Raw genomic sequence first — 14,061 nt, forward strand, 5'->3', positions numbered from 1 at the left:
CGTACATCAGGTGGCCCAAATGAGGGCGGATGAACGATAATCAGAGGCGGCGATCCATCGTGGCCTGGGACTGCTATGTCCCAAACAAGTACCAAGATACCAAGTGTGAGTGTTAAACCATATTAGAACCCCAAAATCTGACGCGTGTTTAATCCCTCCGATAGCTAAGCTAAACATTTCATTGTGTAACATTTCAAGTTATTTCATTCCACTCAGAGCTAAGCAAGTTCATTTGAGCGATGAGATGTGGAGCCTAAGACGTACAGTCAAAGTTCTGGATGACAGACAGCGTCCCAGCAACAACTGGACACTGAGGAGTTCTTGGCAACAACTGGACAATGAGGAGTCCTGGCTACAACTGGACAATGAGGAGTCCTGGCAACAACTGGACACTGAGGAGTCCTTGGCAACAACTGGACAATGAGGAGTCCTGGCTTTAACTGGACAATGAGGAGTCCTGGCAACAACTGGACACTGAAGAGTCCCAGCAACAACTGGACACTGAAGAGTCCTGGCTACAATTGGACACTGAGGAGTCCTGGCAACAACTGGACACTGAGGAGTCCTGGCTACAACTGGGCACTGAGGAGTCCTGGCAACAACTGGACACTGAGGAGTCCTGGCAACAACTGGACACTGAGGAGTCCTCGCAACAACTGGACAATGAGGAGTCCTGGCAACAACCGGACAATGAGGAGTCCTGGCAACAACTGGACACTGAGGAGTCCTGGTAACAACTGCGGCAATGAGGAGTCTCGGTTACAACCTCCGTGCTTGAGAGCCTCAGCTGCCCCGTAGTTGATGAGCATAAATTCTTTTCCCAACCTCGACAAGCTTTAATGCTAAAGGACTTTGCTGGCTGGGGTCATTCAGCCGAATACAGCAAGACAACACAAGATGAAACATCAGCAAATTAATGTATTACATCGAGCAACAGGTGGTGGAACATCGGGCAACAGAAGATAGAACATCGGGCTACGGGAGGGGGGACATCGGGCAACGGGAGGTGGGACATCAGCCCACGGGATATGAGAAGACCGCCACTCAACATCGAACATTATACAACGGGAAACGGGACATTAGGACGCAGGATGTAGGACGTCGGTGCGCTGACGATGGGATGTCGTTTCGCAAGAGATAGGACGTCGGTGGCATTGAGGATTGGACGTCGGGGCGCAGCATATGGGACGTCAAGAATACAGAGATGGGACGTCGGGGCGCGGGAGATGGGACCCCAACAACTGAAGTAGTCTCCGTAGTTTACTCATAAAAAAGCTCCAAGATTTACTCATAAAAAGACCACCATACGTGTCAACCCCCCGTCACCTCACCAGCCCCCCAGATTTCAACCTATCAGCGTCCTCCTCCCCATCGTCAAATGACTCATCCTTCCTCCCCCAGCCCCTGAAAGTTTACCCAAGTTATCAGGTAGTCGCCCAAAATTCCATTCTCTTCTTCAGGGACCTCCCACGATACAAATACCTCTTTCGGACCCGAGGAGATTGCTGTCAAGTTACGAACTTCAGAAGGATCTGCAAGATAACAAATTGGCGTACTCGAATCTCGTTTGCTAAACCAGTACCATACGATACTAAGATAATGAGCCGAAATCAATCGTATTGGGATTGCTTCTTTGTGATTGAAGATGGTATTATTTCGCCTAATTTTATTACCTTGTTTGGGATCATTTTTATCACATAGCCATTATATCTGGATCAGAACATGAGCGTTTATGCCAGACAATAGTGTAGGTACCGAGAGTTTAAATTCAACCATCATATTTTTATCTTCAAGCTTTGATAGCTTTGAACATCTAAACCGACCAAAACACTCACGCGCTTCTTGAGTGCTATTTACTAGTTTAGAAGAACTTCCTGGCCCCTCTTCTGTCCAGGCCACGACCGTGATCGTGTATTCAGTGTACGGCGTGAGACCGTCAATCTCGACATACTCCTCGTCACCGTTCACAGGGACCGATCTGTTCTCCCAACTGCGGTTCCCCCACAAGATCTCGCCGTAGTAGCTGACGCTGTAGTTAGTGATGACGCAGTAGGTGGCGGGCCTCGACCACGACAGCGAAATGCTGGTGTTCGTCGCGTTCGTGCAAGTGAGATCCGTAACCTCGGGAGGGACTGCCCAGCAAAGTTCAAATCGGTCTATCACTGATGCTTGTATGATAGTACCTTTCTGTGAGTAAGATTCTACTTATCCGAAGATGGCATTAAAAATCCTATTTAGCATAAATAAATAAATTTCAAATTGAATGTTGTAAAAGACAAGAAGTTTCATGGTAACCATAAATTAACTTTAATGTATATGTTAGTCGCAAAGATTAAATCCTGGGTGGTTCATTCAATCGGATGAGGAAAACTAACATTATCCGAGGATTTGGTATGCACACCTCTTACAGAATTTTATCACATCCAAAAATCATAAATATTCTTCTCCAAACATTTTTCTACTCTTAAGAATATTTTGTCTAAATGTTCTTCTCCGAAAATGTCAGAATGAGCGTCACTTAATTGTAAAGCGTCACGAGACTGTCGGCACCTTCGGTTTCCGTGGTCTCGTTGGTGTAGCTCTCCTCCCCATAGCCAGCTCCTGTTTGAGCTTTGACTGTGATGTCGTAGAGAACGCAAGCTATGAGTTCTTGCATTTCTTGCATCATTCCTCCAATGAGGAAGCTTGTATCGTTGACTTCAGCTGATTGGTTATCTCCTGATTCATTCCTCCAAGTTATCAGGTAGTCGCCCAAAATTCCGTTCTCTTCCTCAGGGACTTCCCACGATACAAATATCTCTGTTGCACTCGTAGAGTTTGCCATCAGGTTACGAACTTCAGAAGGATCTGCAGGATAACAAATTGATGTTAAATTGGAACTTGCTCTGTAACCGGAGATATATCGTATATTGCTAATGAGTTTGTACTAATCTATTAACCTTCTATTCGTAATTGTGCTGGCCTCTAAATCTATGTATTTATTTTGAAAATAAATTATATCACAAAGCGAAAAAATTTGATTATGTCATCTCTATACACACGAGCAATTTTCTGAACTAACGAGTGAGAGTATTTGTATTCAATCTATATCCCATTCATATTTCGCTTGCCCTGCAAAATGACCAAACCGCCGATGCACTTACGCGATTCCAGAGTGCGAGTCACCAGCGGTTCAGAAGGTTTTCCAGGCCCCACTGCAGTCGAGGCCACGACCGTGATCGTGTATTCTGTATACGGGATGAGATCGGTAATAACATAAGATTCTTCCGAGCTGTTAACTGAGCAGGATCCATTCACCCAACTGCCGTTCCCCCACAGGAGCTTGCCGTAGTAGCTGACGTTGTAGCCTGTGATGTCGCACTCCGTGTCGGGCGTCGACCACGACAGCGCAATGCTGGTGCTCGTCACATTCGTGTCAATAAGATCCGTAACCTCAGGAGGAACTGCCCAAAAAATGTTTAATCGATTTTATCAGCGGATGCTCGTCTGACAGTGTCATTTTGAGAGTGAGATTCCATTTGTATGTAGAACGCTAAAAAATTCCGTTTTGGCATAAAGAAAATTTTAGTGTATAAATTGACAGTGACGACCGTGACAGTAAGTTCCGTCACTCCGGAAGAAACTGGTCGAGTGAAAACAGAAATTTCACTAGACTGCAATCTTTCTAGCGCATTTTCTCATTTATGAAAAAAATGCACTATTGTGCTCGCCATGTCCGTCCGTCTGTCTGTCCGTCCGTGACTTCATGTTTTCGTCGACGAGAAAATGCGCCCTCGTCACTCACTGCAGTAAGTACTGAGTTATATTTTTTGATGATTTTCACAATCAACAATTGTGAGTTAGGTTGCTCTGATAAATTTCAAACGATCTTTGCGAGCAACAAGTTCTCCTGGGAGCATATATTTAGTTCAAGGATATTCTTTGGAAGATAATCCGGTGATTGGGTGTATTCGAATTTTATTTGGGTGAGAAAATTGATAGAAAGTCTGAAACATCAACTCAGTGATTCAATTCGTGGTCATGATAACCAGTAGAAAAGATTTGAGATAAATTCACAAATGTTTCAATTGCATCAATTTATACGCCATCTTTTGCATCTTGAATAACAAGCCAGTAACATTAAACCAGTCACTATTTCTTCCACAGTTAATTGACACAATTTTCCTCTCCGGACAATGTCTAACATTAACGGAATCGCCTGAAATATTCTCAGAATAAATTTTAGAACACAATGAGATGATTGTCACCATCTGAATCAGTCGTAGCGTCGATGTAGCTCTCCTCCCCATAGCCTGCTCCAGTTTGAGCCTTGACGGTAATGTTATATAAGACACAAGGGAAGAGGCCTTCAATGAGGAAGCTTGTGGTGTTGACTTCAGCTGATTGATTATCTCCTGATCCATCATCCCAAGTTATCAGGTAGTCGCCCAAAATTCCATTCTCTTCCTCAGGGATCTCCCACGATACAAATATCTCTGTTGAATTCGTAGAGTTTGCCATCAGGTTACGAACTTCAGAAGGATCTGCAGGATAACAAAATGACGGATTTGAATTTTGTTTAATAAACAGTATTTTACGATAAACAGAGAATGAACCAACTTCAACGCTTTATTTTTGCTTACTGATTAATAAGAGAGCTATTGAGCCGATTCATTCTATGAATTTGCTTGGAAATTGTTACGATAATCAGACTTAAAAACATGCAAATATTATGAAACTACGAGAACGAAAGAATGTGGTGACTTTGCTCATCTATTTTCTTGCGCTTGATTATTAATTACACTCTTATCTGGTTTTATCAATTAAATTAAGTATTTACCAAATTCAAATGTCTTGTTACCATTTAGGACTATCTATACCAACAGGTCTGTTCAATTGATTATTTCGTGAATTAATATATAAACAATCAATCCAGAACTCAAAGCTTCTTTAATTAAATGACCACATCGGAACAGGTATTGATTTCTCACACGCTTCGTCAGTGGTAATGATTAGATCAGAAGGCATTCCAGGCCCCGCTTCAGTCGAAGCCACGACCGTGATCGAGTATTGCGTGTACGGAGTGAGACCGACAATCTCGACATATTCCTGGCTCCCGTTTACAGATCTCGATCCATTCACCCAGTTGCCGTCCCCCCACAAGATCTCGCCGTAGTAGCTGACGCTGTAGCCTGTGATGTCGCACTCCGTGTCGGGCGTCGACCACGACAGCGCAATGGTGGTGCTCGTCACATTCGTGCCAATGAGATCCGTAACCTCAGGAGGAACTGCCAAAAAAAATTTAACCGATTAATCAGCGGATGCTCGTCTGACAATGCCTTTTTCTGAATGAGCTTCAATTTATACGTAAATCTTATAAAAAAATCACTTTGGCACTTATAAGGAAGTTTTAGAGTGTAAATTAACAAAGACGACCGTGACAGTGAAATCCGTCACTTCGGGAGAAACTGATCGAATGAAAACAAAAATTTCAGTAGACTGACTATCTTTTTTGGATGATAAAAACGAGTGTGAATTAGGTTAATTTGATCATTTTCGAGCGATTTTTGAGAGCAAGTTCTCCTGAGAGCATATATTTACTTCAATGAATGCTTTTGAAGATATTTCGGTGCATTGGGTGTATTCGAATTTTATTGGAGTGAGAAAATCGATAGAAAGTTTGAAACATCGACGCATTGATTCCATTAGTGGTAAGGATAACCACTAGAAAATATTTGAGATAAAATTCACAAGTGTTTCAATTACATTCAATTAAACGCCTTTACCATATCTTGAATAACATGGCAGTAACATTAAACCAGTCGCTCATTCTTCCACTGTTAATTGACACCCTTTTCCTTTCCGTACAATGTCTAGAATTAGCAACATTACCCGAAATATTCTTAAAATAAATTTTAGAACACAATGAGATGATTGTCACCATCTGAATCAGTCGTAGCGTCGATGTAGCTCTCCTCCCCATAGCCTGCTCCAGTTTGAGCTTTGACGGTAATGTTATATAGGACGCAAGGGATGAGGCCTTCAATGAGGAAGCTTGTGGTGTTGACTTCAGCTGATTGATTATCTCCTGATCCATCATCCCAAGTTATCAGGTAGTCGCTCAAAATTCCATTCTCTTCCTCAGGGATCTCCCACGATACAAATACCTCTGTTGGACTCGTAGAGTTTGCCATCAGGTTACGAACTTCAGAAGGATCTGCAGGATAACAAAATGACTGACTTGGGTCTGTTTTGTAAACAGTATTATACGATAAACAGCAGTGAATGAACTAACTTCAACGTCTCATTTTTGCCTCCTGTTGAATAAGGGGGCTATTATGCCGACTCATTTTATGAATTTGTTTGGAAATAGCAACCATTATCAAATTAAAAACAAACAAAAAAATACGAAACTATGAGATCAAATGAGTGAAGTGGCTTCACTTATTCTATTCTTCACGTTTGATTATTGAATACACTATTATGAGTTTTTTATAAATTGAATTACCTATTTATCGACTATACATGGTCATGGTACTAGAACTATCTATATCAAGAGGTCTGTTCAATTTATTATAAATGATGAATTAATAAATCAAAAATAAATCCAGAACTCAAAGCTTCTTTAATTAAATGACCACATCGTAACAGGTATTGAATTCTCACACGCTTCGTCAGTGGTAATGATTAGATCAGAAGGCATTCCAGGCCCCGCTTCAGTCGAAGCCACGACCGTGATCGTGTATTGAGTGTACGGAGTGAGACCGTCAATCTCGACATATTCCTGGCTCCCGTTTACAGATCTCGAATCATTATCCCAGCCGCCGTCTCCCCACAAGATCTCGCCGTAGTAGCTGACGTTGTAGCCTGTGATGTCGCACTCCGTGTCGGGTCTCGACCACGACAGCGCAATGCTGGTGCTCGTCACATTCGTGCCAATGAGATCCGTAACCTCAGGAGGAACTGCCAAAAAAAATTCAATCGATTTATCAGCGGATGTTCGTCTGACAGTGCTTTTTTGTGAGTGAGATTCCATTTGTACGTAGATCGCATAAAAAATTAATTGTTGGCACTTATATAGAATTTTTAGAATATAAATTGACAGAGACGACCGCGACAGTGAGATCTATCACTTCGGGAGGAACTGATAGAGTGAAAACAGAAATTTCACTAAACTGACAATTTTTTCTGATGGTAAAAAACGAGGGTGAATTACGTTACTTTGATAATATTCACGCGATCTTTGCAAGCAACAGGTTCTCCATAGAGCATATACAGTGGGGGGAAATAAATATTCGTACACTTGAAAAATCGTATTTTAATGTATGTAAGTACACAAACTTAACAGGAAAAGTGATTTAAATTATGTATAGAGACGCATAGTATTCAAAAATACTATCAAAAGAAATTAAATCTCAATGCAACAAAAAACAATGCNTTCAAATGTCATGTTACAAATTAGGACTATCTCTACAACAGGTCTATTCAATTGATTATACATATATGATGAATTAATAAATGAACAATATATCCTAAACTCAAAACCTCTTTGAATGACCACATCGTAACAGGCATTGAACTCTCACACGCTTCATCAGTGGTAATGTTTAGATTCTCAGAAGGCATTCCAGGCCCCGCTTCATTCGAGGCCACGACCGTGATCGTGTATTGTGTGTACGGAGTGAGACCGTCAATCTCGACATATTCCTGGCTCCCGTTTACAGATCTCGAATCATTATTCCAGCCGCCGTCTCCCCACAAGATCTCGCCGTAGTAGCTGACGCTGTAGCCTGTGATGTTGCACTCCGTGTTGGGCCTCGTCCACGACAGAGCAATGCTGGTGCTCGTCACATTCGTGTCAATGAGGTCCGTGACCCCAGGAGGAACTGCTCAGTAAAATCCTTATGAATTCGTGACCTGATTCTCTTCCATCACTACCCTTTGCCAATTATTTTTTTTACTACTTAAGCAGACATAGTGTGATCTTTTGCAGTATCTTATAGACTTACCAATAAATAGAAGAAAGCATTATTTTAACTCGGGACCATTTTGTACATGATTATTCGGAGCTGCAAATCTTGTATTAACAATTACGTGAACATATTCATGATTGGAGACGACGACGCCTGAACTAAATTAGAGGTTGTTTACTTATCAAAGAATGGGGGTATTGACATAGACAGCTGGCGCATCTCCTGATATGTTCAATCATTTCAGTGATTACATATGAACTTAACAGAAAATCGTCGATTTGCGATGAGTTACTGTTGCACAGAGATATACGCGTGTTCCCATGCATTTAGTAAACTAGAGAAATAATGGGCCCGTACATGCGCGATTATCTTACCGTCGGTTTGTGTGGTTGCAGTTGCGTGTCCAGGAGGTCCGTAACCGGCAGAAGTTTGAGCTTTCACATTAATAAAATAATCAACGCAAGGTTCGAGAGAGGTGATGATGTACTCAGTATCTCCTACGCTCTCAGAACGGTTTTCGAAATCATTTATCCAGCTTATGCTGTAGTTCAACAACACGCCGTTCTCTTGCTCAGGCGGCGTCCACGACACCTGAATAGTTCTAGAGCTGTTCGATACTGCAGTCACTTTACGAGGCTCACTTGGGGCTGAAGTGCAAAAAAACAAGTATCAAGTATTAATTATTTTAAGAATTAATAGTTGCATAAGAGTCGAGAAGGTATGAAGATATTGTATCAGCATGTTCAGGTCATATATCTAATTTTCAAGTGAAATGCAATATTTGCATGGTCATTGATTGGAGGGTGAGAGGCTGCTGTATTTGCACCCAAAGGGCGACACGGATGGCAAATGAGAAAAACATTGGAATTCAAATCATTGCTGAGTTATCCATCCTCACCTGCTTGCTCTGTTTTCCCGTCTACACTCGCAGGCTCGCTTTCGCCAGCTTCAGTTACAAACACCACAGAAAAATTATAATAGGCGTAAGGTTGCAGGTCCGTCACCGTATACTCGACGTTAGGTTCTGTAGAGTTTATTGTGTCGGTCAGGCCGTTCACTTCGCTTTGGATTCCCCAGAGAATGTAGCCGGTGTAGTTGATGCGGTACATTTGGATCTCGCATGACACAACGGGCGCCGTCCATGATAGTGTGATGCTGGAGCTCGACGTGTTCAAAACCTTTAATTCATTCACAGCAGTCGGCTTAACTGAATGGGAGGGAAAGACACAACAATGGGCTTGAATAGTATTGTCTCTTAATCAATCAAGTGGTAAAGTTAATGATTAATAAATTCATAGAATAACAAATATAAGAGAACATGCATTGATCCACTCCATTCGAACTGCATGATTCGATAATAAATTTCATTTTTACCGCAGGGTGGTGGAGTTGTGGTTCCTTGTTCAGTTGTTACTGTCGCCGTTGTCTCTGCTGAACTTTCTGTAGTGGTTGACATAGTGGTTGTCCCGTTTGCGTTCGACGATTGGTTTTCTGAGGTTGAACTCTCTTCAGCCAAGTTCTATGAAAAATGAAGCGTTTTAGATCCCCATTCACGCAATATGGAAAGATTCTGAGAGTAACACAGTTTCAACAAAAAAAAATTGATCCACAATCATATTGAGTCACACCCAGTTCGCCCACTTCTTTATCCACGAAAAGGTTCCGTGAGAGACTTATTCACGAATTTTGCTGCAGTTTTATCGCAATTGACCACGTGCAACAGCTATGCTTTCTAGTAGTTAGTTTCTGGAATTGAACAATGCCCAAGTTAAATTCTTACTTCACATTCCTTGGCTGATGCAAGCATCTTTCAGAGCATAGTACCGTGTGGAGTTTAATGCTCAAAGATATATAATTAAGGGTAGAAATCAAGCAAGTGTGCAGGTAAAGCCTGCTATTGGCTTCATGCAAGAAGGTTGTGAGACGGTGTCACGTATGAGGTACGGTCATGTACATCGTAGAGAACCAACTATTGGCCGCGTTTGGAACGCTTAGCAATTGGTTTCAAGCCGCCGCACCTCTCTATAAGCAGACGAAAAATGTAGATACCTATCTTGGGAAGTAGCTTTTTACTAATCGGCAGAGGGCTTCAACTATTATGGTAACTGGGTGGGTATTACAGACATTCCAGCCAATTCTCTAAACGTGTCTTCTGTAAATCACCAGCTGTCCAGATTGCATCTGTTGCTTGACGTTGTAATGATGTGAGTTCAAATTGCAAGTTTAGTCACAGTACTATAATGTGTTGCCTTTCTATCATGCAATTAAGTATAATTCGTGCCTCCTTATACTATTGTGATTTTTGTTTTGTTTTAATGGTAGAGCTCACGGGCGGAAGCCAATAGATAAATGTTAATGTAGCATATTTCTCCCGTCACAATATTAGTTTATATTATGAGAAGTATGGCATGGTGGGCGTATATTTATAATGTCGGCCAGGTTTAACCCAGTCAATTGACAGGCCTGATTAGCGGAAATCCTGCGCGATCTCCGGCTTTTAGCTTTGAGACTAAATGTGGCTATTGCATGCTAATTCTAGGCGCCGGTTCTAGGGATAGTGGGAGAGTTTAATTTGTGGCTTACGGCTGCGTTCCCAGGAAGTCAGGGATGACCGATTCGCCGCTATCGTGCGGACCAGGTAGTTAGAGAGGATGGGAAATAGTTGTGGGTCACAAATCCAACAATTAAGCTCGTCCTTGTGCTTAACCTTATCCTGCATTAGCTGAACAGAGCCTAGGATCTAATACGCCACAGACTACGCTGAAGGCATGAAAACCGTACTTGCTTAAGTTAAGTACCACTTCACATAATATTAATTCTTATGGCCCTGCCTCATACGTTACTCCGTATCTCCACCTTCCCGCAGCCAAAATCAGACGATACCTGCTCATTTGCACAGTATTTTCATTTTCCCGCCGTCAATCATAAGGTTCGGTCAGGTTGAGTTGACGAACTGTTGACTTTATGAATGAGGTAGTGTCATTTGTTTTTCTATATGAAGAATTGGGTCATGACAGGTCATTTTTAGAAGTGTAACAGGTTTAAAGTACGGGCTGCGAATTCATGGCTCCTATGGCTTTAAACGCTAATCTTACTAGGCTACTATGACCTATATGGCATGCTTGCCCACAGAAAAAAATTATGATAATTTGCGAAGTTGGACAAAGCTGGCCTACAGCATGAACTCCTGTCGCCATCGTTGGACGACGTCACTCGATCATACCCCGTTACGGATATATCGCCAGAAATGAGGGTACCACAGCAGTACTTGACAATATTCAGACACATTTTGAACATTGAAGGGAGAATAAAATCGTAAGTATTCAAATGAATTTCAATAACAAGCACGGGGGAGAACGAAGGTGCTGACCTCTTAAATTAAAATCGTACTGTTTGTTAATTCTACCAATATTCCTATCGTTTTTCATGTCAGTCTCGTTTCCGACAGCCAAAACCAATTTTCTTTAAAAAATAATATGAAGTTTTCAATTTATAGAGGCAGCATTATATGCAGCACTCTAACATTGAATTGTATCGAGCTGAATATTTCTTCGATCCTATACTGATTGCCATTTTTATATCATAAATAACCATTTTATTATAACTGTCATTGATGATCCTTGCATAGCGGTTTTATTTGAAACTATTTTTATGTTATAAAGGAAAGAGTTACGATACTTTTCATTTTACAATTAAGGTTTTCGGTCACTTCAACGTGATCTCGTTGAGCCACGCTCTGTACTCGTCACTCTCTGTAATTTCATTACAGAGAAAGGCTCGAAATTTCGTGTCCGAGGCAAAGAATCATGTAGATAAGAAGTTTTGCACTAACATCCTTTAGGCGATAGATGATGCTGAAGAGAACGCACGGTGGATTCTTTTATGCGTGAAGTTCTTTATTATTTTTGTTTAATTCAAAGAATTTGATCCCCTTCTTTGAGGTGAATGTACAGTGCCACGGCAGGTTTTGTTTTCATTTACATATATTTAATGAATGGGTGCCGACAATGATATCGTATACAATTTTCTATGTGATACTATAAAAATACTATCACAACTTCTGCTGCATTACAAAAGAGTGCTACTCCAGCATCTTGACAACCTCTCGACTTCACTTGTAATGACGAAGCTTAGCATTTAACGAAGCTTAGCGGCCTTAGCGAATAGGGTCCACGTACGTTAGGACCAAAAATGTTACCACTTTTTTACGAGCATATGTTGCCATTTTTTTAGCATCGGAGATTGATCTTTTATCCTAAAGGTTCTGGTTACGTACCTGTGAGAGAAATTTTCACACACTGATAGCGGACTAATTACCGCACTGTGAATTTTAAATTTATGTTATGAAAATATAACTCGTTGATTTTTCTAATTTGTTGACCGAGCACGACATGTAACAATGTGTAAGAAAAAATTAAATGATCACAATTAACGTATGATAATTATGCGTGGCAAGCGATGCATCGAAGGGTTTGAACAAGAAATATATGAAAGCTACTATATACGTGTTATATGTTCATTTTAAGTTCATTTTGATGAATCGCTACGCTTTTCCGTCCACTGGTGGAATTCAATTTAACAAATGCGGGTAGACAAGTCCATGGTGTATCAAATTAAATTATCCGGTTTAATAAAATCATAACTATTTGGTTATTTGAACTAAATGCACCAACAAAGCATTTTTTGAAAGAGAAAGTTTTCAAGTTTGTCATGGTTTCCGTTGGTTTGTTCCTGAGAAGCTTTGTATGTGCTGTTTATAGTGGGAGTCTACAATTACTACTCAGTGTAAATTTCGTACCAAGTATGATTTTACGTATATTCGATAATGAAGTGCTTGAATGCACGACTTTCCGTCGTTCTCTCTTGAAAAAATCGGATTCTGTAACAATATAGAATTATAAAAATGGCGACATAAAATTATTATTGCACATAAATTATGAAGAACGGGTAAAATCGTTAATTTCGAACACAGGTCACGACATTAAAACAGTTTTACATCTTCAATGAACCTTCAGAATTAAAACACACGTACTAAATATTTCCTTCTTCTTACGCTAAATCCCGCAGTCAGCTGAAACTTACGATGCTAACTAGATCGACCAAGGGTGCACTGTACATTACACGCATGCCCCAGGCGAACATAAAACATAAAAATTATATTCGAGAAGAAAGAATTTAACATATGCTTTTGTTCTTCCTACATCACAGAGCTTAAAACGTTGGTCTGAACAATTCCAATAAACAGTTCAACTGCTCAGCCTGCTGTCGGTGTCCTATCGACGTGTACGTGTAGCATCGACGATAAGACAAGAAACCATACAGACTTGCAGCTACTGCAACCTCTTCATTAAGATGTGGGAGGTGCTTCGTACACCCCAAGTCTTAAAAACCAATTATAAAAAGAAAAATTCATTAAGATGACAAACAATGACGAGTGGAGTTTTGTAACTTTGTTATTGGCGAGATGATGGATCATTTTTTATCGCACATAGTGTTCAATGGCATTCAAACGTTCTATTTTAATAGCAAGGTGAACCGCAACAACGTTATTATATGAAATATAGGAAAAAACATAGTAAATTGTCCATCATGCGAGAGACTTTGCAAATTTAATGTATTTCGCGCCGTTTCACAAAGATGTGTAGGGACTAGGGTATACTTTTTCTTCTTTCTTGGGAACACTGTTACAGGAAAGGCACATCTCGATAAGCTTGAGAATTACCCTTCCTTCCAATTAGGGATGTATACGATCAACTTCATCTATCAACAGGAAAAGCGCCGCCACTTTGGCATCAAGAAGTTCATGAATTTTTTAACAGTATCTATCCCATATGTCGTCCGCAGTGGGCAAAATGATTCATCCTTACATTTAAGGCCTTCATTATCACAGAATTTACTGTATTAAAATTTTTATTGGGGGTACTTACTAAAGATTCCGTTTATACACCGCCACTAACTACATAAATCAATGGTCCAAGTAATTGCATAACAACAGCAGTGGATTTTGTAACTCAGGACACGCTCGTTGAAATGTGCGACAAATTTGTCTTCCTTGCAATTAGACATTTCCCGTACATCGAAACATGGACGTAATGAAAAACTTTTAAAA

General features: G+C 40.8%; 1 protein-coding gene across 1 annotated transcript; it reads right to left on the bottom strand.

Moving 5' to 3' along the window:
- Nucleotides 1-1,383: 1,383 nt before the first annotated feature.
- LOC108673922 (phosphatidylinositol phosphatase PTPRQ) lies at nucleotides 1,384-9,425 on the bottom strand (the record flags this gene model as incomplete). Its single annotated transcript, XM_018161809.1, is given in 11 exon segments — nucleotides 1,384-1,532; nucleotides 1,836-2,132; nucleotides 2,551-2,847; nucleotides 3,144-3,443; nucleotides 4,248-4,523; nucleotides 4,971-5,267; nucleotides 5,921-6,196; nucleotides 6,646-6,942; nucleotides 8,327-8,599; nucleotides 8,851-9,159; nucleotides 9,327-9,425. Coding segments are annotated over 11 exon segments (2,870 nt in total), but the record flags the coding sequence as incomplete, so codon positions are not given.
- Between the last annotated feature and the right edge of the window lie 4,636 nt (nucleotides 9,426-14,061).

Source organism: Hyalella azteca, unplaced genomic scaffold (genome assembly GCF_000764305.2).
Source record: "Hyalella azteca isolate HAZT.00-mixed unplaced genomic scaffold, Hazt_2.0.2 contig2935, whole genome shotgun sequence".
In the NCBI taxonomy this organism is placed as follows: domain Eukaryota; kingdom Metazoa; phylum Arthropoda; class Malacostraca; order Amphipoda; family Hyalellidae; genus Hyalella; species Hyalella azteca.